A 23,171-nucleotide genomic window follows, 5' to 3' on the forward strand; every position below is an offset into this window, starting at 1 on the left:
TTCAAAAAAAAAAAAAAAAAAAAAAAGCATAAAAAACAAAGTGTTAATTGTGTAAAATAATATATAAATAAATAAAGAATCAACTGAATATTTATTGAATATTAATAATATAAAAAAAATAAAATAAAATAAAATAATGATTTATAGGTATTAGAACAATATTAACAATTATTTTCTTTTTTTTTTTAGATAGCAAAATTTATGTTAAAAAAATATGTAAATTTTTTATTATGGGTATATAGAAAATATATATAAATTCAAAAAAAAATTATTCATAAGAAAAATTTAATCATAAAAAAAAGCAAAGCACATCATAAAAATTTATAAAATATATTTCTTAATTTTTTTTTTTTTTATAAAGTTTTATAAATATAATATAAAATATAAATTAATTACCATGAAATTTTATAATTTAGAAATAGAGATAACAAATTAAAAAAAATAAAATATATTGTATTATTTTTTTTGTAAAAATCACTATAAAATATTAGAATGAAAATAATATAATAAATATCTTATATATATATATATATATACCTATAAAAAGATTAAAGTTCTAATAATAATAAAAAAAAAAATTATTTATAAAAATAATTATAAAAAGAATAATTTATAAATATAAAAGAAATCTATATAATTCTAATAAATACAATTAGTGAATTTTCTTTTTATTATTTATAAGAAACAAATAATATATATATCCACATGAACAATCATATATGTTTATATTGTAATTATCTATAACTTTTTTTTTTTTTTATAAAAAAGCTGATAATATTACTATTTTTTAAAATATAAAAAAATATTATTGAAAAAATGAATATCCATATTATGCACCAAGCTGCTACTTCATTATTATTCATAATAAGATCTTCTTGCAAAGACAAATCAATATTTGCAATAATTTTTTCTCTTTTAGCACTGGTTGTTTTTAAACTTTTGGAAATAATGTTTTCAAAATATTGTGGTAAAACAAAATAATTATTGGTAATTTCATATTTTTCTTTATTATAATGAAAATATAAAGAAGGAATTATCCAATTTAATATTATACCGGTGTATGTATAAGTATTTAAAACAGTTTTGAAAGCTTCTATTCTCATTTTGTCTCTTTTTCCACTATTTACTTCTTGAAGTGTTGTATTTATTTTATTAATAAGATCTTTTGCCAACGAATTCATATTTTCTTTATTATAAATTAGGTCAGATATTTCATAATATTCAAAAGGTATATGAGTGGAAATTAAAAATTTATTTATATCTTTGTTATGACTCTTATCTGTAATAACAACACAACCATTAAACAGAGCATCAATAACCATCTTATTTAGCATACCAGCATATTTTGAACTTATTACACACACTTTGCTTCTTTGCAAATATTGTGTATATTCTTTAATTTTATTTTTTATGAGTTTATGAGTAGTTTGTAATCCCCATACTTTCCAGTAATATAAATCAACTTCATACTTAAGAATTTTATTTTTTAAATTATCAATATTTTTGTTATATATGTAATCCATTATTTTTTGAACAAGATAATCCTTATAATTACTAGATGTGGTATTATATAAAAATAAAATGTCAATATCTCTAGTAGAGTTACTAAAAATTGATGTTTCTTTAAAATTACATTCTTGTAAAAATAAATCCAATAAGGAATAACTGAGCTCATAGTTTGGTGTGTGAGTGTTTTCAATTTTTCTTGCACGATCATAATAAAAATTAATGTTATTATTATCAGTCTCTTTTGATTCAAAACATAAATTAAAATTTTTTGAACAACAATGATTTACTCCATGTGGTAAAAATGCCCATAATGTTTTACTATCATTTTCATTTTCTAACATTTGTTCTTTATCAGATGATGGCTTGCTTTTTAATTCATTTTTTTTTTTATGTCTATTAGTAATAACATTACTAACGTTGCTATTCGAAACTTTGTTCCACAAACTATTGAATAGCTTTTTTTTTTCCTTAACTGTATCAATATTATTTAAAGGATTAAATTCAAAAATATTTACTTGATTTTGAAAAAATATGTGAGGAAATAAATTCAAAAAAGTAGTTTTCACATTACTGTCCCATCCATCATTTATATATATCAACGTGGTTAATTTGGGCATATTTTTCAAAAAAAAAAAATGATTATAATAATTCGAAACAAAGCTATTATGAATAAATATAATATCAAATGGATCACTACCAATTTGTCCAGAATAGCTATTTAATAACATATGTAAATTTTTAGGAAAAAATACTGGGTAATATTTAAAACCATATCCCCACATATAAGTATTCCATTTTAATTGAGATCCCATTATATTATATAAATTATAAAAATATCTATCAAGGGAGGAAGAAAAGGATTTTCTTGTGGTTAAAAATAAAACACGAGGGACTCTTAAAACATAATTAGATGTATTTTCAACATCTGTATTAGCATTTAATGGAGGTAATGGTATTAAAAATGAATCCGTCTTCTGAAATTTTGTATTTTTATCACCAATATATCTTCTTATTAATGTTTTTACATCTATATCCAAACTTTCTAACATGTATTCTAAATTTTCATAATTTATATATGACAATATGCAATTTTTAATTTTATTAGAACAGTTACATTCTTGTATGGTGTCACTATCATCAATAGATAGCTTTCTTAATAAATTATCGTTTTCTATCTTATTTTTTCTTAGTAATTTATTACTAATGGAACCACTTTCTATAATATCGTTATCGTCTAATTCATTTATATCTTCAAACATTTCTGTTTTTTTCTCTTTTTCTTCATCACTCATTTCTTCATATTCTTCATCTTCTTGGTAATTTTCAATAATATATTTTTCAAAAGAATCGTCTAGATTATATTTATTTTTAATATCATCTTCATTAATTAAATCATTTAAAATTTTTCTTTCATAAGAGTAGGGATTATATTTACCTTTTAATGATGAAAAAAACTTTTTTAATTTTTCATTCTTTTCATTTACATTCTTTTTATCCTTATTTTGATTTAATATATTTTGTAAATCACTTAAATATTTTTCATTGTTATTATATTCTAATAAAACTGATTCTTTTTTGGATGAAGAATTATCCATCACACTTTTATCTAATGAGTATGGGCTTTTTTTTTGATTATTTGAATTTACAAATTTACTAAATAAATCTTCAATATCTTTAAATACTTTATTATTATTATTATTATTACTGTTATTATTATTATTGTTATTATTATTATTATTATTATGTAGTTGTCCAAATAAATTTGCTAATTGGTTAAGAGAAATTGAGGTGTTTGCATTATTGTTATTCTCTTTATTATTTATGTTTATATTTTTTAATAAATTATTTAAATTTTCTATATAGCTTTCTTTTTTCACTTCATTTAATTTATTATTACTTTCATTACTATTTTTATCGTTTTCATTACTTTCATTCCCAGTTTGTTGAATATTATCTTTCTTAGAATTATTAAATTGCTTTAATAATTCCATCCATTTATTAATATCTACATTATTAAAATTTGTATTATTATTTATGCTTTCAGAATTATTACTTTTATTTGATAAATTTAATAATTTTAATAAATTTTGTAAATTAAATTCAGATGCAGAATTAGAATTAAAAATATCTTTGAATGCATTTAAGTTGTTACTACTATTTAAATTCCCTTTATTCTCCTTAAGTTGACTTAAAATTTCTTCTAGTTTATTAAAATTACCATTATCAAAAGCTTTTTTTACTTCATCTTTTGAATCATTAATATTTTTCCCATTGTCTTGAGTATTATTAGATATACTATTTACATATACTAATATAAATGAATATAAAAATAAATATCTAATAAAAATATTCATTTGTAAAAAAAAAAAAAAAAAATAATAGCATAAAAAATATATAAAAAGAATTTAAAAAAATATATGCCACTCAAAATATTTATATTCCTAAAAGAATATAAAAAGAAATCAAATGAATTCAATTCAAAGATGAATATGAAAATTTATTTTTTTGGACACAAAAAAAAAAAAAAAAAAGTATACAAGAAATTTCATTTTTATATCATTTTTTCAACTTCTAACAAACAAAAAAAAAAAAAAAAATAAAATAAAATAAAATAAATAAGATGAAAGAATATTATACGGCGCATGAATTTACAAATAATATTGCAAAACTATTTTCATTTAATATTTATGAAGTTGTATTTAATAACAAAATTGTAATATATAGAAAAAAAAAAAAAAAGAAAATGCATATATATACATAAAATTTTTTATTTATTATGTTTGAGTTTTAGTTTTAATCTAAATAAATTTACATCATTGTATGGTTTATTATGCTTTAATTTTTTTTTTTTTTTTTTTTTTTTTTAAATATTTAAATTATTTAAATTCAAAATTAAAAAAATATAACGAAATTATTTAACTGAAATTAATTTTTTCTTATTCCATTATTTCTTATACTTATATATTCACCACATAAAAACATATTTAAAGCAATTTACAATTTAACATATGCTTTACAAAAATAAAACATAAAATATTTCTCTCCCTCTATATATATTGAAATAATTATATTTATTATATCAATTATAAAAGAAAAAATATATGGAGATTAATATATTAAAATAAACAATTTTAATAATGTATGTATATTAGAATATATCAAGGAATGTAATATGAAGGTGTTCTTATTCATATATATCATTAATAATCAACTAAATTTTTTTCTATATATATAGCTATTTTCTTTTTTAAATGCATTTTGAAATAAAAAAATAATAATAAATAAATAACAAATAAATAGGCATATGAGTAGTTTATAAGATAATAAACAAATTAATGTTTGGGAGCATTCTTTTTTCATAAAATTTTTTTAAAGATGAAAAAAAAAAAAAAAGATGCTTCACTAATTAATGTAAAAATAATAATAAATTTTTGTAAGCATGTGTTATAGAAAAAAGTTTTTAATAACACAAAAGAAATTTATAATTAAATGAGAATTTTTTTGTTATTAAAAAAAAAAAAAAAAAAAAAAAAAAAAATAATAATGAAACAAAATTATAAAAATAATATATATTAAAGTATTTACTTCTATTTGTGTAAAAATGGTAGTTTTTTTTTACTAAAAATTTAATTATTAAAAATATTAAAAAAAAAAAAAAAAAAGTTACAATAATATGGCTTAAGAATCTTGTTATAATTTTAAAAAATTTTTCAATTTAAAAAAAAAAAAAAAATCTTGTTGAAACATAGCCATAACGTTTTTATAATATCCATGCAATGATTAAAATGAATAAAAAGAAAAATATGCTCTAAAGATAGTTTTTATAAATACTTTTTAGTACATGTTTTTATAAATATATTTTTAAAATAGATTTTTGTAAATATGCTTTAAAAAATGAAATTAAAAATACTTTTTTTTTAAAACATGTTGTTTTTTACAAATGTAAAGTTTTTAAGCAAGTTAATGAAAATAAAAATTTCTAAAAGAAGGGCGTGGGTTAAAAGAAATAAAAAATGGATGTTACCTAAAGTGGAAAAATCCTATTTAAAACAAGAACAAGATTTTAATGTTCCTCATAAAATAATATCATTAAATGAAAATAAAAAATTGGATTCAAATAATAACTTCAATGAAACAAGTAAGAATTATAATGGAGATTATAACTTGGTGGAAGAAATAAAGATAAAAGAAAGAAAAAAACTAAAACCTCATGAATATAAAAAATTGCTTAAAAAAGAGAAAAGCGAAAAAAATGATGACAAATTAAGTATAAAAAATTTATTGAAAAAAGGAAAAAATAGTGTGAATTTAGATATAAAAGATTTTAAGGAAGAAAAAAAAAAAAATGAAATAAACACTTTTTGGTATTTACCAAATCCGTTTGAAAAAAAAGGAGTATATGGAATGAAAGAAAGTTCTTTTTATAAATCATTCATAAGAGATAGAGAAAGACAGTTAGACAAAATTGATAAAAAAAAATTAAATGAAAATGAAATAAAATTATTAAATGAGATAAAAAACAAAAATAATGTAAATGATGAATTATTAGAAAAAAATATTCCCTTTGATATGAAGAAAAAAGAAAAAAAGATAAGAATTAATTCAAAAAAATATTGGATTTTTGATAATTACTGTACACCTGATGTATCAACTATAAATTCCGTGAAGGCAAGAGAATTACGATTTTTAATGATGAATGAAGCCAAATTAGTAAGAAAAGGAAAAGAAATAGATATGGAATTATGGTTAGCTTTTATGAATAGAGTAATAACTATATCAACAAAAGTTCATGTAAGAAGTCTTCTAAGATATTTACAAACTATTGCATCTGTTAAAGTTACTAATAAAAAAATGGTTAATGATATAATGAGTGAAATATTTAAAAGAGAAAATGATATGAAACCAAAGCATTATGTATATCTTTTTCAAGCCAGTTCAAGGTTAAAATGGAATGATTTTAAATTAATTTATGCATTAAAAAATATGACTTTATGTTGGCCAATATTAAGAAATAATTTTTTAATAAAATCTGCTAATTCTATTTCTAAATTAGGTCTAGCAAATAACGTTTATAGTAAAGCTTTACAAATAACTTTACATGAACGATTAAATAATTTTACAGGCAAAAATTTAAAAGCAATTAAGGCTATAACTTTTCTTGAACTTTTTAATGAAGAAATGATTATAAAATTTATATCTCTTGCAACATTTCATAAAGAACATTTTAATTATTATACAAGGCATTTACAAATACTATATCTATACATTGTATTATTTAACAAATCTATATATAACAGACTCAATGAAGAGCAAAAGAGGTTTTTGCAAAATTATTCAAATGGAAGTAATTTAAAAAAAATTAATAAAATAAATCATAAAAATTATTTGAAAAAATTAAGGAAGAGAGAGAAATTCAACGATGAATATTCAAGTGATGATGATTATTCAAGTGATGATGATTATTCAAGTAATGATGAATATTCAAGTGATGATGAATATTCAAGTGATGATAATGAAGAAGAATCAAGTGATAATGAAGAATATTCAGTTGAAAAAACAAAATTATGTAATAAACAAAAATTAATGAATAATAATAGTATTAAAGAAAAAGAAAAAAATAATGGAAAGGATAAAGAATATGTTAAAATAGGAGATAAAATATGCGGTGGTTATACGAGTATCTTACATAAGGAGGTTAGTGATATATTAAAAATGTTAAAAATAGAACATCTAAATTCAATAAATTGTGGTCCATTTATAGTTGATATTTATCATCCTTGTTCAAATTATATCATTGAATTAAATGCTCATTTTCAATATTACTTAAATTCAGAGAATCTAACTAGTTTATCAAAATGGAGACATAAATTCTTGTCACAGATGGGATATAAAGTTATTCATGTATCTTATCGAATATGGAATAATTTACATGATGAAAAACAAAAAATTGATTATTTGTATAGTGTTTTACCAAATGCTATATTAACTTCCTCACCTGTATATATGCAATCAATAAAAATATAAAATTATAACATTTTTTTCCTTTAGGTATAAAAATTAAGAAATTTGTTTTTCTACATATCTTTGTTTTATTTTGTGGAATTCTTTTTATAATTTTTTTTTTTTTTTTTTTTTAAGTTTTTTTTTCATTCTTTTTATGAATATTTATAGAGAAAAATTTAAATAAATTTAAAATAAAATTTTTTATATATTCATATAAATAGAAGAGTTCAATTGCTAATTTATGTAGAAATATAAAAAAATAATATAAAATGTATAAAAATAATAACCAAACATATTCAATGATTGGAGTTAAGAAAAAAGAAATATTATTTATTTATTTTTTTTTTTTTTTTTGTATTAAAAGAATATAGGTGAAATAAAAAAAAACTACTTAATATAAAAAAATATAAATTTTTTAATTAAGCAACATAAATAGCAAAAAGGTTTATATAAATAAATGGTACAATTATTAAAAAAAAAAATAAAATGTTAAAACATTTATTTATATAATGCAAATAAAAAAAAAAAAAATATATTTTTTTATAAAGTTAATTTTTTAAAAAAAAAATAAATTGTAATGAAATTAAAAGAGACATAAGATATTTTGTTAAATAAAAAATACAAGATATACAAATAAAAAAGTTAACTTTTAAAATTTCATAAAAAATATACACTAATACATGGGCAATTTATAAAAAAAAAAAAAAAAAAATATTTGTACAGAACAATTTAAAATATATATATACGATGAATAGAAAGATATTGAACATTTATTAATAAAAATGAAAAAAATATAACAATGTTACAATTATACAAAAATGATATTTTATTTACATCAAAAAAATCTATATTTCCCATATATTTAAGAAATATATTTATAAGTAAATGTAAATTAGCTCCAAAGGTAAAATCTGGAAAAAAGGGACAAGATAAAAAAGATACAGAAAATATAACAGAAAGTAGTGAAAAAGCTCACGTTTTTAATATTTATAATACAGTTGAAAAAGATCATGAAATATTACCTGACTATGCATATCCTAAATGGCTATGGAAGTTAGAAAAACCTTTGAAAAGTTATGGCGAGTTAGCTTTAATGTTTTTATATGGCAAGGTAGAATTAAAAAAAAGAATTATATGAAAATTTTTTTTTTTTTTTTGTAAAAGAATATCTTGTTATTTAAATGAATTTATTATATCTTTTTATATATATGTGAAAAAAATTATATAAATTTTTATGTCTTTATTTCTTTATATAAATATTTTTTGTTTTAGGATATTGAAAATGCTACTGCTGAAGATTATCATCGTTTTCGTAGATTACATAATAAAAATTTAATTAAATTGAATAATTTAAGATTAAAAAAGTCAAAAAGATCAACAGTAAAACCAATTTTCTGGGATCTTTAAATTGAAAAAAAAAAGAAATAAAAACATAAATAAAGTAGATGTTTATATATTTGTCAACTTTTAATGTAAATTAATACACATTACTGAATTTTTCTTAATTTATCTACCTTTTTTTTTTATTTTTTAGTTTATAATTTTTATTTTTTAAGTTGTATTAATAAATATTTTGTAGAGATATAATAAATGAAATATAAAAAAAGGCTTAAAAATTATTTCACTAAAGTTTTTTTTTTTTTTTTTTTTTTTTTTTTTTTTTATGCATTAAAAATATTTTTACATATTTAAATATCCATTTTTAATAAATGATAGTTTACATTTTATTATAAATATTATGGATAAGTTTTACATTAATGTTACTCATATATGAAATGTGATGTAATAAATAAAAATTTATTTTTATTCTAATTTAAAAATTATTATTTTTTTAAGTAATACATTTACAAATATTATTCTTTTCACATTAATTTTTGTAATGAAAAGAATAAAACAAATAAAAAAATAATATTATGAAGTATATATATATAATTTTTTTTTAAATTAGCCAATAAAAATATACTAATTCCTTTTTTTAATTTTAATCTAAATACATATGAAAGAAGGAAAAAAATATTTTTAAGAATTTTCTTATATTTTTTCTTCTTTTTTTTTTTTTTTTTTTGGAGATTATTGGTAATATTTAGCTTTTTTTGTTTTATTATTTTATTATAAATTTTTATAACTTCGTATAAGTTTTTATTTATATATGCTTATGTTTATATATATTTATAAAATTAGAATAATCTTAGAAGATACAGAAATATATTTAAAAGGAATAAAAAAAATAGAAAAAACTTTGTTAACTATATACACTTATTAATATTTAAAAATATAAATAAGTATATAACTGATGATATAATCAATTATAAAATGAAATAAGTGTTTTTGGTGTAATATAATAGTTTGCATTATTCGTGTATATATATGCTTATAACCAAAAATTTATAGCATAATTCTATTAACATTTGTATATTATAAATGAATATAAAAATATATAAAAATAATAAAATATAAAACAATATGAAAAGATTATGCACAAAATGGTTTGTTCAAATAAAAGTAAACTAGTTGCTTCACAAAATTTATCCAATAAAAAAAATAATAATTCAAGTGAAGATATTGGAAATGTTTTAAATAAAAAAGGAGAAAAACATAAGTTACCTAATATAAATAGCATAAATAATGATATCATAAATAATAATGGAAATAATGACATTAACATAGAGAAAGGTTCTGAATTAATTAATTCTAGTTCTTCAAGTAATAGTGGTAATTTTAAAAAGTTAAAAAAAGGAGCAATAATTGAAATAACTTTATATAACTGGATGGTTTTTAGTGGACCAGTAAAATTAAAAGCAGCTGAAGGCATAAATTTAATAGCTGCAGCAAATGCTAGCGGAAAATCTTCGATTGTATGTGCATTAGTGTTTGGTTTAGGTTATAATTCTAATATATTATCTAGAAATAAAGAATTAATTAATTTTATTAAAAAAGGAGAAAAAAAAAGCTATATAGAGATAATTTTAAAATGTAATGAAGAAATCAATATTTGTATTAAAAGAATTATGAATATTATAGATAAAAAAGTTGAGAGTTTTTGGTTTGTTAATAATGAAAAAGTAAATTTTTCAAAAATATTAGATATTCAAAAAGAATTTAATTTAAATTTAGACAATTTAATTACTTTTATGCCTCAAGAAAATGTTAGCAAGTTTTCTAGACTTAATTCTGAAGAATTATTTGAATACACACTTTTAGCTATAGATAAAAGTCTTTTAGATAATTATAATTACTTAAAAAAATTAATTGAAGAAAAGAAAAATGGAGAGCATAAAATTGTAACTTATGAACATGAAATTGCTGAAGAAGAAAAATTAATCAATGATTTAGAAAGTAAGAAAGCTAAATTTGAAAATTTTAAAAATTTACTTGTAACTATGAAATTATATAGAGTAAAAAAATATATTTTATTGTTGGATATAAAAAAAAAGGAATTAGAAAATACAAGAGAAAATGTAAATTTATTAATTAAAGAAAAAGATGAACATTTCAATACTTTAAAACATTATTTATCTGAATTAGAAAAATGCCATAAAGTTATAAATAATTTATCATTAGAATATAATAAAAAAAAAAATATTATAAAAGATTCAATTAATAATTACTTAAAGCTAAATATAAAGCTAGAGGAGATAGAAGAACAAATTATAAAAGAGGAAAAAATTATGGATGACACAGTTCAAAATGTTTATGAAAATAAGGAGTATATAAAAGATTTAGATAAAAAAAAAAAAAAAATAAAAGAAGAGATAGAACAAATAAAACTCTTTTTTAAAGAAAAAGAGAAATGTAGTGATAATATGGAAAGTAAACGTAAAAATTTAGAGTTACATTTAAAGGAATTATCTAATGAAAATAAACAACTTTTAATGAAAAAGTATTCTTTGCAATCAGAATTTAATTCTCTTACAGAAAAATTAAAAAAAAGGCAAAATTATCAAAATATACAAGAAGAAAAATTGTTAAATAGTATTGAGTTTACTTTAAGGGAAAGAATTATGAATTATAAAAAAAATATAAAAAATATTGTTCAAAATCATAATTTATTAAGTGATAATTTTTTACAAAATTTAAAAAAAAAATATGATGAATCAAAAATTACTAATCAAAATGAAATAAATTGTGAAATAATCGAAGAATTATCAAGAAAAAATATTATTTATGGCCCTATATGCAAATATATTAAATGTATAAAACCAGAATTTGATTATATATTGGAGTTTTTTTTAAAAAAATATTTTTATAGTTTTCTCTTAATTAACAAAGAAAATAAAACTTTGTTAGAATCTTTATATAAAAAATATAAATTATCAGTTATTACTATATCTAAAGAGACTCATAAATTTTGTTATGTTACTAATGAAATGAAAAAAAGGGGTGTAGAATGTTTTCTCTATGAATTATTTGAAAGTCCAGATGTTATAAAAAATGGGTTAATAAATTTTATACCAATAAATATTGCATTTATTGTCAAAAATGATATATTTAAAAATAAGAGTACTGAGGAAATAAATGAATTTAACAATTTTATGTTAATCGAATTATCTAAACAATTAAATGAAGATGTTACTAGTCTTTTTTATTTTTGTGATAATAATGTACATCGTTACAGGATAAGCAATTTTGATAAAAAGATATATATAGATAATTCATTTTTTATAGAAAAGAAATGCAAAATTTTATATTATATTAATAGTGATGTCAAAAAAGATTTAACTCAATTAAATGAAAAGAAAAAAGAATGTGAAATAGAATTAGAAAATTTAAAGAAAAAATTTCTTGAATTTGATAAAATAAAAAAAGATAAAAATGACGAATATAATAGAATTATTTTGCAACAAAATGAAATAAATATAAAAAAAAAAAAACTTTTACTTTTACAGAATGAATTAAAAAGTATAGAAGAAAATTTGAGTTTATATTTAAGAGGGGAAAACATTATCGATGATAAAAAAAATAGTATTACCAAGAATATCAATTTATTGAACGACAAAAAAATTAAAATATGTGAGCAATATTTTAATATATTAAAAGAACATAATAAATACGATAAAGAAGTTTTTAAAATTTTTCATGAATTGAATCAATGGAAACGTTATTTGTCTATTATTAAAAATCAAAACTTGGAGAGTGAAGAAAAACATGAAACTTTAAAAAATAACATTCAATTAGAAAAAACGAAATTATCATCTTATATATGTGATATAGGTGAGTTAGAACAATTGATAAAAGCACAAAAAAAAGAACTGAAAAAAGAAGAAATTTCATCACTTGATGATATTCATTTATCTTTAGAAGAAATAGAAAAAAAGTTACAAGAATGTGTAATTCAACAAAAAATATATAGTAATCTAGATAAAAGCGAGGAAAAATATAATATGATTGTTATTTCAATTGAGAAACATAAAGAGACAATAGAAAATAAAAAAAAAGAAATAAATGATTTTAAAAAACTTTTAGAAGGATGTGACAAGCAAATACAGTTCATTTTACCTACTTGGTCTAATAATATAAATGAATATATTATTTTTTTAAATTACAATTTTCAAAAATTTATGAGTTTTATAAATCCAGAATATAGCGGAAAGATTGACTTAATAAAAAAAAATGACAATTATGAAAAGTGTCAATTATTTATAAAAGTAAAGTTTAAAAAAAATTCTCCTTTTTTGCTATTATCTATATCTCATCAATCAGGTGGTGAGCGATCTTTAACAACTATGTTGTATATTTTATCCATCCAAAAACTAACCAAAAATGGTTTTTATGTTTTGGATGAATTAAATCAAGGATTAGATCATTTTAATGAAAAAAGGATTTTTGAATTGTTATCATGCTTATCTAATCCAGTTTTATATAAAAAATATTTTCTACATGATTATGATTATAAATATATTCAAATTGATTATTATTCAAAGCCACAATATTTTATATTAACACCTCAAATAATTAAAAATATATATTTTAAGGATATAACAGTTCATTATTTATTTAATGGTTTTGGCATATTAGATAATCAATTTTCAGGATTTTAGAAATATATATATATATATATATATATTTTTTACCAATTTGTTATCCATCATTTCATTATGCTCATTATTTATTTATTTTTTTTTTTTATAATATTTAATATAATTTTTTAAAGATAAAACTTGGTTTTATTTTAAAATTTAATTTTTTTTTTTTTTTTTTTTTTTGTATACTTCAAATTTTTTCATATTTTTTTTTCTTTAAATTATTTTGAATTACGTGATAGCTACTTTTATTTTTGAATATTTTCTGTTACTTTGAGATACAATTTTTTCTTCTTTTTGATATATATATATTTTATGTATTATTTTTTAATTTGTCATAAAAAATTCAATAAATGTAAAAATATATTTATATTTATCTTAATTTTTATAAGTACTATTATTTATAAAACCAATACAATATATATATATATATATATATATGATAATAATTTATATCATTTTTTTAAATAAAAAACTCTTGTTAAATATTAGGTAATTTAATTAGTAAATTTTTAATAAAGCTTATTTTTTTTTTATTAATTATTAGAAGGAAATAATATATATAAATGTATTTCTGCATAAGGAAAAATAACATGCTATATATGTAGAACGAATATAAAATCATAGAATAAACAAAATAATAAAAAAAGTAGTACATTAATATTTTTTTGGAAATAATTCTTTTTACAATTCTGGTATATATATGGTAATTATTTTTAAACATAAAAATTTTATCTAAATTACAATTTAAATTTTCTTTTTTTTTTTTTTTTTTTTTTTAATTCTAAAATTAAACATTTCGTAACATCATTTTATTTAAAAAAAAAAAAAAAAAAAAAAAAAAAAAAGAGGATAGAACTATATTGTTTTAATTTATTAATCAACATTAATAGAAAATAAAAAAAAAGTTCAGCAATATATATATATTTTTTTTTTTTTTTTTTTATAAATTTTTAAAAAAAGAAGATATAATAATTAAAATAATACAAATAAAATTGTATATGTATATATATATTTATAAAAAACATTTTAAATAAAATATATTATAGTCACATATAAAAACATAAAATATATAAAAATATCAGAAAGTCATAATAAAAAAAAAAATATTTAAATATGAATGAATCAAAAAGGAAAAAATAATAATAGTAAAAAATTTCTTTTAAAATTATTAATCCAACATATATTTTAAAAATTTCTGTAATTATATAAACATTATATGTAAATTTTTTAACTGTACAATTTTTTTTTGAAAGCTTTTAATACATTTAGATATATATATATATATATATATATTTTTTTTTAAGTATATAATATTTTAAAAAATGTCAAATACATTAATATCAGTAGAAAATACAAATAATTCAAATATTGAAGAAAAGGAAGAAGAAATTAATGCCAAAATTTTTCCATTAGCATCTCCTGAATTAACAAATCAAATTTTAGATATAGTTCAAAGGGCAACAGTTTATAGACAATTAAAAAGAGGAGCAAACGAAAGTAATATATACATATATATATATATATATATATATATATATATATATATATATATATATATATACATATTTTACCTTTTAATAAATATTCATTTTATATAAGACATATGTTATATTTATACATTTAATGGATATATATTTTTTTTTATTTATTATAGCTGTGAAAAGTTTGCATAAAGGAATATCAGAATTAGTAATTTTAGCAGCAGATGCGAAACCATTAGAAATTATTTCACATATTCCATTAGTTTGTGAAGATAAAGTAGAAATTATAAATACTCAAAAATTTAACAAAAAAAAAAAAAAAAAAAAAAAAATAGTTTATTTTCATATTTTTCTTTTTTCTTTTTTTTTTTTTTTCAGAACACTCCTTATGTTTATGTTAGAAGTAAAATGGCATTAGGTAGAGCTTGTGGTATTTCAAGATCAGTAATTGCATCTTCTATTATAACTAAAGATGGTTCACCTTTAGAAACACAAATAACGGAATTAAAAGACTTAATTGAGCAGATGTTAATTTAATTATTCTATTTTCTTTTTTTTTTTTTTTCTTTTTTCATTTTTATTATTATTTAATTCTAATTTTTATTTCTATATTTATTTATTTATTAATTTTTTTTTTATACACTTTTCTTAATTTTTTTTATTAAAAAGTTTAAAAAGGCTTATAAAAATACGTGTAAATACATATTAGTACAATATATTTAAATTTTTTTTTTTTTTTAAGGTTTCTTGTTTTATTTTTTATATTGTAATTCTTGAAATTTAAAAAGAAAAAAAAAAAAAAAAAAAGAATTGAAACTTTTAAATTATTCAATTAAAATTAAATTTTGAAATAAAATTTAAAATTGTAAATTAAGTACGTTTTTTATAAAAACACTTATTAATGATGAGGTGCTTTAATTGTTTATTTTTTTTTTTAATTTTCATTTATATGAATTTTTTTATATTTTATTTTTAAATATAAAGAATTAAGGATGTTTTTATTTTAGTTATTTCTTTTTATTGCTTGTATATAAATATTTATTATTTATTTTATTTTATTTTTTTTTTTTTTTTGTGTATTTATATTTTTTCTATTTCCTATCTTTTGTTTTCTTTTTTTTTTTTTTGTTTTTTTACCTTTGTTTTTTTTTTTTTACTTAAACTTTTTTTTTTCGTATTTATATATACTTAATATTTTATATCTTATTTTTTTACATTTTTTCAATTNNNNTTTTTTTTTTTTTTTTTTTTTTTTTTTTTTTTTTTTTTTTTGTTTTTTTTCCTTTGTTTTTTTTTTGTTACTTAAACTTTTTTTTTTCGTATTTATATATACTTAATATTTTATATCTTATTTTTTTACATTTTTTCAATTCTGTATATTACAAAGAAAAAAATTAATATTTTCATATCCTCATATATATATATATAAATATTATTTATCTTTATTATTAATTTATCAAGATTTTCTAATAAAGTTCTAAAAATGAAAATTCCTATTTTTTCTTTTTTCTTCACTCTAATATTTTTTGGTATATTTTTAAAAGCTAAGAAATTTGATGTTTTTCTTTCTTATCATAAAAGAATATCTAAAAAAATTAATGAGATATTATTATATTTTAATATATTTGAAGTTCAATATCCGTTAAGTTATATAAATAATGAAAAAATATTAGGTTTACATATGAAAGATATTGAAAAAGATGCTTATAAAGTTTATCCTATTTTGAAAGAATTAAAACAAAAGGATTATTTTCGAATATTTAAAGTTAATCTACATATATCATGTAAATTTTTGAAAATTAGTGAAAAATGTAAAGAAATGAAAAAATGCAGTGTTTGTGAATGTGATGATGATAAAATTCCATATAATTTTAGAACTAACGAAATTGAAATAATTGAAGATAAATTGTCTAATGAAGATTTAAAAAAAACTTTTACAGAAAGTAAATTATATAATGATATATTAGGAATATATGCTCCGTCTAATGAAGGATTTTTATCATATGTAGATTTAGTTTATAATTCTCCATGTTTTACTGCTTATGAGGGGAAGAATATATGGTTATACAAATTCCTTTTTATATATATTCATGTTAAAATTTATATAATTAAATATACAAGTTATATTCATTTATATTAATAATTATATATATTATTTTGTTAATTACATTAATTTAAATATATATATATATATATATATATATTTCTCTATGTTTTTTATTATTTTTTCAAAATAGGGATATGATTTATAAAGAAAATTGTTTTATAAATGCTGATAGACAATGTGAAGAAATGAATAGTTTTTATAAAATAATATCAGGAATGCAATCAAACATAGCTGTTTTATCATCAGAATATTATTACTTGAAAAATGATAATATATTAGAAGAAAATAAATTAAATAATAAATTTAGTTTTGATCAATATCCCAAGTTAAACTATGATTATAGTGTTTCTTTTTTTAAAGAAAAAATTGGGTTATATCCTGATAGAATTGAAAATTTATATTTCACATTTGCTATATTATTAAGAGCTATGTGTAGATTAAAATCTTTATTTAAACAATGTAAATGTAATTCAGGTAAAAGAAGAAAAATAAAAAAAAAAAAAAAAATTTTATTAATTTAGTTATTTGGGAATTTTTATCGTACTTTTTTTTTTTTTTTTTATATATTTATATTTACTTTTTTTAACATTTTTTTTTTTTAGGTTATGAAGAAGATGATAAAGCAGCTGTTAAACTATTAAATGAATTGTTAGAAAATTCTTATCATTCGTGTTCTTCAAAAGAGTTCTTAGAACCATTATTCCCAACTCAAGGAAAAGAAATATTATCAAAATTTAAGAATATAACAAAAATTCTTGATTGTGTACCATGTGTAAAATGTAGATTACATGGAAAATTAAAAACAACAGCTTTACAAATAGCTTTAGTGGTAAAAAAAAAAAAAAAAAATTAAAATAAATAAAATAATAAAATTTATAGATATAAATTATATATTATATAGGAAGGAGTAAGTAATGAACATATAGGCTCTCTTGAAAGAAATGAAATTACTGCTTTAATAAATGCTCTATATTATTTTGCAGATTCTATAATAATTATACATAAGTAAAGAAATATTAATTATTTGCGATTTTATTTATTTATTTTTTTAAGCAATAATGGTTTTTTTTTTTTTTTTTTTTTTTTTCCCTCTTTTTCCTTTAGGTTTCAGGAGAGATTAAAATTAAGGAAGACTATATTTATATTCTATTTATTATCTTTTTTGTTGTTCACTTTTTTAATAATATATTCTGTAATTTTTGTAACAATAAGGAATTATAAAAAAAAAAGAAAATTAACTTAAAAATTATATCCAAAAAAAAAAAAAAAAAAATTAAAATTAATGTAAAAAATAATTTAAGCTAAAAATGTAAATATAATCAAAAAAAAAATCCAAAAAAAAAAAAAAAAAAAAAAAAAATTAAATATATAAAAAATATTAGAAATAAAAAATATTAGAAATAAAAAAATAAAGTTAACATATATATATATATTTTTTTTTAAATATGTAAATTATTCATTTCTATTTTTTGTTTATTAAAATTACATAAAGAAATTTTTTACCTTATTATATATGTTATGATAAAATATAACTCCATCAAATATGAGAAGTATTTAATAATTTCTATAATTATTAACTTTATGGATTTTATAATATATATATAATAAATTTTTTTACTATTTTATTTATTTTTTTAGTGTTTATTTTACGTTATTATGTATTTTTAAATGATTTTCCTTTATAAAAATTCTTTTTTATCATTTAAAATTTATGGTTCATTTTTTTTTTTTTTTTTTTTTTAAAATTAAGTAAAATTTTTATTTTCTTATTTTAATTCTTTTTTCAATCACACTGAATTTTTTTAAAAATTTCTATATTTCCGTTTATTCCTGTTAATAAAATATAGTTACACAAATCATAATTTTCCATTTCTTCTAAATCATAATAATTTAAGAAAGAAATATATGACGGTATAATGGAAGAATTTGTATTGAAAAAGTTTGTTTTTGAGGTATTATTATTATCGCAATTATTACAAAAACTAATGTGTTCTAAAAAAATTTCACCACTTTTATTTATAGAACATAATTGCTGTTTATTAGATGAGGCAGAAATAATTTCTTTTTTTTTTGTTTGATTTAAATTTTTAGATATTATGTTATGCCAATTTTCACTTTTTATATCATAAAAGTAAAAATTGTTTTTTTTATCAACACACAAAATAATATAATCATTAACTATAGAAGAATAAATTATGTTATCAAAATTTTTCGTAAAAACAGAATTAATATTTTTTTTTATTCTTTTTTCGAATAAATACTGCGGATTAATATAGTTTATATGTATGTAGTTTTCATCATACACTTTTTCTTTAATAGAATTGCAAAACAAGTGTGACTGTTCATTATTAATTAAGGGAACTGATTCATTTGATGAAATGTTTAAAAAGATTTTATTATTATTTAAGTTATTTAAATGAATTTTTTTCTTAGGTGTTCTGATATCAAATAATTTAAAGTTGTCTGATCTTGTAAACAGCAACTTACCTTTTAATTGAACATACTTAACAGGATAACTGAAGTTATCATAAGTTTGTATAATTTCAAAATTGTTTTCTATATTTATTAGTTGCAATGTTTCATCAGATGAACCTGTAACTAGATAATTATCATTGGAATTCATACAGTTAATAGTGTCATTATGAATTTTTTTAATAATTAATTTATTATATATATTATCATTATATATGAATTCTTTTCTTTTATTTTTTGATCTTTCATATAAAGAATCATATTCAAATATTTCGTCAAAAGAAGAAAACAAAGAATTACTAGAATCATCAAGGGAAATGTTGGAATAGTCTGAAAAAATAGAAGCATCCTTATTTGTTTTGTTTTTATTTTCATTTTTTATTTTATTTTTATGTATTTTATCATCAGTGTTTTTATCATCCTTTTTTATGCATTTTTTTGTTTTTAAAATGCTTTGAGGATTTAAAAAAACAATATTTCCATTGATAGTTCCGAGAATATAATTGTGAAGAAAATCTGTTACACAAGAGAAATTTTCGTTACTAAGTTTTAATGATATTAAATTTTTATTGTCTTTAATTTCGTAATTTAATATATCAAAAAATGTTATTAATTTTATATATCCATTTTTGCAAGCAAAACATATATTATTTTGATTATTACTAACACCTTTTATATTACAAGGTATATTATCTGATTTGTGCAATTCCCAATTATATCTTTTAAAATAATCATAATATTTTTCCTTCTCTCTTTTATTTATATTTTTTATATAATTATTATCATCATTCATATGTGATATTTTTCTTGTAAGAAAATCCTTTTTTTTTTTATTATTTTCATTATTTAATGTAAATTCATCATCAAAATTTTCACTAATATTTTCATCGCTATATTCATCCTTGTCTTGATTGTTCAGGATGTTTTTACTATTTTTGTTTGATTTTTTTTTTTTTTTTTCATTTTTTTTTAAATATTCTTCTTTTAACATTTCATTAATAATACTTGAATAATACCATGGAAAATTTTTTATTTTTTCATCATAATAAAATTTTTTAATTTTTTTTTTTGGTGGATGGCGTTCTTTAAAAATTTGAAAAGGACATTGCCCAAATTCATGTAATTGTGTTTTTAATGCTTTTGGTGACATAGATATAATTAAGGATTTAATTTTATGATTAAAATTTTTATCAAACTGAGTATCTTCTCCCGTTTTCTTTTTCTCATTATCTATGTTATATTCACTTGATATTTTTTCATTTAAAATGGCATGCATATAGGTTAATGGATGAAATAAATTAAAATTTTCTTTTGCAATTTTGCCATTTTGTTTATAACCAAATATTAAATCTATCCATTCATTTAAATGTTGATTTACATAATTGCTTTCTAATGCATTTTTCATAATAATTAAAAAATTTTTTGAATTATTACACCATTTTGGTAAAATTACATCATTTATATTTCCTTCACAAGTATTAATATTTAAATTGTTTTTTAAAAAACTGTCATCATCTTCATAGAATTCAGGTAATATTTCTATAAAAGAAGAATTAGCATTTAAAGCAGTATTGAAAGTGCTTTCAATTGATAAAAACATTCTTGAGAGTGTATCAAATTTACCACTTTGTAATTTTAATTGGCATTCTGGATATAAGCGAATTAAAAAATAGACAACATAAGCTAATGTAGAATAATGTGAGCCATAAAAATATTCATGATCTTGCATTTTTTCAATTAAAGAATTTAATCTATTCTCATTTAAACAACCTATGGGTTTTGATAAATTTCTATAAACATTTTCATCATTTAAATTTATTTTCTCACTTGAATAATCTGATAATATCCATGGAAAAACAGGATATTGTGAAAAATCTTTTCTGCTTCTTCCAGCTACACAATTTAGAAAATCTAGATATTCATAGTTTGTTATAAATCCATTAATCCATTTTTCTTGTATTAAATAAATGAATTCTTTATTTTCTTCGATAAAAAAGCATTGTGGTTTTATTCTTTTTAATACATTTATAATCATTTGTCTTTCATCAAATGAGATAAATTCTATATATAAAGAATTATATTTTTTTTTCTCATTATAAAAAATTATTTCTAATGCATTTGGTTTCATAGTTATAATTCTTTTAAAAACATGGACTATATTTTTAATCTGCCACTTTTTTTCTTTTTTATTCGTAAAGTTAGGATTAGGCTGAAAATAAATATATTTATTTGTGATATTTAGTATTCCTTTAACTTTTAATAATGGAGATACTTTAAATACCCAATATCCTTCAATTTTATTACTTATAATTTTTTCATGAATATTTATACTACTTATATCAAATTTTATATTTATTGTTAACTTTTCTATTATATCTTCTATATATTTTTCTAAATTTATTTCTTTTCTATTATTTTTATTTAATGTATTATTATTACTACTATTATAGTTTTTAGCCTGTTTGTTTTTTTTCTCTTTTATTAATATTTCCATTTGTTTTTCATGGATTAACATGGCTATTTTTATTTTTATTAATATGTCATAAATATGATTTAATTTTTTTGTCATACCAGGAGAGTTTTCACAGGTAAATATATACATATAGCTATTTGTTGTATTATTATCATTAACTTTTTTATTTTGTATATTTATACCTCCTACTTTATCCGATATTAAATTTATGTTATCCTTTACCATATTATTAGATGTATTAGTATCATCACTATATTCATCGAAATTATTTAATATTTTTTCAAATTCTTTTATTTTTTCATCTATATTGTCATTATTAATATTTTTAAATTCATTATAGTACTCATTATAGTCATTTATCATATTTTCAGTTTTTTTATATTGTCTTTCATAAGCAAATTGAGATATGCATCTTGTTTTTTTATTATATATAATTGTTTTTATTTTTATAAGTTCAACTGTTCTTACAATTAATTCATTTTTAAATGCATTTAATTTTATATTTTCTAATTTTCTAAAAGGAAACTTTAATACATCATCATCAATATTATAAGGTTCAAATACTAAAGATCTCGAACATAACCTTAATCGTCCTCTTTTATTAACAAAATTTCCATTTTCTTTTTTTTTCATTGTTATTAACATGTCATCCATATATTCTTCATCTTCTTCTAAAAATAGTAAATTAAAATATCTTATTTTTGTTTTTTCCATGTTTTTCAATTTATGCTTTTATTAGGGTTTACATGTTTAATAAAAAGGGGAAAAAAAAAAAAAAAAAAAAAAAAAAAAAGGTTAAAAAAAAATTATATATACATATTTATATTTTATTAAGAAATAATTTAAATTTATATATTTTTTGTAGAATTTTTTTTTTTAAAAGGATAATGAATATGTTATAAAATCAAAAATGCTTTTATGCATATTTAATTATTTTATGTGAAATTTTTTCAGAAATAAAATATTAAAAAAAAAAAAAAAAAAAGAAAACATCAATAGTTTCCCACAAATAAATAAATGATACAATAAAAAAATTAGAATTGTTTTTTAATTGTAACTTTATATATAAAAAAAAAAAAAAAAAAAAAAAAAAAAAAATTTTT

The 23,171-nt window shown here is 17.7% G+C and overlaps 7 protein-coding genes across 7 annotated transcripts; 5 read left to right on the forward strand and 2 right to left on the reverse strand.

Annotated features, from left to right (window-relative positions):
- Positions 1-734: 734 nt before the first annotated feature.
- Positions 735-3,863, reverse strand: PGAL8A_00350100 (conserved Plasmodium protein, unknown function; the record flags this gene model as incomplete). Its single annotated transcript, XM_028672547.1, has 1 exon — positions 735-3,863. One exon carries the CDS (start codon positions 3,861-3,863, stop codon positions 735-737), a length of 3,129 nt encoding a protein of 1,042 aa, XP_028529088.1.
- A 1,570-nt stretch (positions 3,864-5,433) lies between these two features.
- On the forward strand, positions 5,434-7,533 carry PGAL8A_00350200 (RAP protein, putative; the record flags this gene model as incomplete). The annotated part of the gene is made up of 1 exon (XM_028672548.1): positions 5,434-7,533. One exon carries the CDS (start codon positions 5,434-5,436, stop codon positions 7,531-7,533), a length of 2,100 nt encoding a protein of 699 aa, XP_028529089.1.
- Positions 7,534-8,311: 778 nt separating this feature from the next.
- PGAL8A_00350300 (mitochondrial ribosomal protein L37, putative) lies at positions 8,312-8,919 on the forward strand (the record flags this gene model as incomplete). Its single annotated transcript, XM_028672549.1, has 2 exons — positions 8,312-8,623; positions 8,785-8,919. 2 exons carry the CDS (start codon positions 8,312-8,314, stop codon positions 8,917-8,919), a joined length of 447 nt encoding a protein of 148 aa, XP_028529090.1.
- Positions 8,920-9,995: 1,076 nt separating this feature from the next.
- On the forward strand, positions 9,996-13,550 carry PGAL8A_00350400 (conserved Plasmodium protein, unknown function; the record flags this gene model as incomplete). Its single annotated transcript, XM_028672550.1, has 1 exon — positions 9,996-13,550. The coding sequence occupies one exon, from the start codon at positions 9,996-9,998 to the stop codon at positions 13,548-13,550; it is 3,555 nt and encodes a 1,184-aa protein (XP_028529091.1).
- A 1,307-nt stretch (positions 13,551-14,857) lies between these two features.
- PGAL8A_00350500 (splicing factor, putative) lies at positions 14,858-15,553 on the forward strand (the record flags this gene model as incomplete). The annotated part of the gene is made up of 3 exons (XM_028672551.1): positions 14,858-15,032; positions 15,190-15,293; positions 15,395-15,553. The coding sequence occupies 3 exons, from the start codon at positions 14,858-14,860 to the stop codon at positions 15,551-15,553; spliced, it is 438 nt and encodes a 145-aa protein (XP_028529092.1).
- Positions 15,554-16,499: 946 nt separating this feature from the next.
- Positions 16,500-18,366, forward strand: PGAL8A_00350600 (endoplasmic reticulum oxidoreductin, putative; the record flags this gene model as incomplete). The annotated part of the gene is made up of 5 exons (XM_028672552.1): positions 16,500-17,077; positions 17,254-17,597; positions 17,726-17,952; positions 18,025-18,128; positions 18,228-18,366. The coding sequence occupies 5 exons, from the start codon at positions 16,500-16,502 to the stop codon at positions 18,364-18,366; spliced, it is 1,392 nt and encodes a 463-aa protein (XP_028529093.1).
- Positions 18,367-18,906: 540 nt separating this feature from the next.
- On the reverse strand, positions 18,907-22,782 carry PGAL8A_00350700 (neutral-sphingomyelinase activation factor protein, putative; the record flags this gene model as incomplete). The annotated part of the gene is made up of 1 exon (XM_028672553.1): positions 18,907-22,782. The coding sequence occupies one exon, from the start codon at positions 22,780-22,782 to the stop codon at positions 18,907-18,909; it is 3,876 nt and encodes a 1,291-aa protein (XP_028529094.1).
- Between the last annotated feature and the right edge of the window lie 389 nt (positions 22,783-23,171).

This window comes from Plasmodium gallinaceum, assembly GCF_900005855.1.
Source record: "Plasmodium gallinaceum strain 8A genome assembly, contig: PGAL8A_v1_98, whole genome shotgun sequence".
Classification (NCBI taxonomy): Eukaryota; Apicomplexa; class Aconoidasida; order Haemosporida; family Plasmodiidae; genus Plasmodium; species Plasmodium gallinaceum.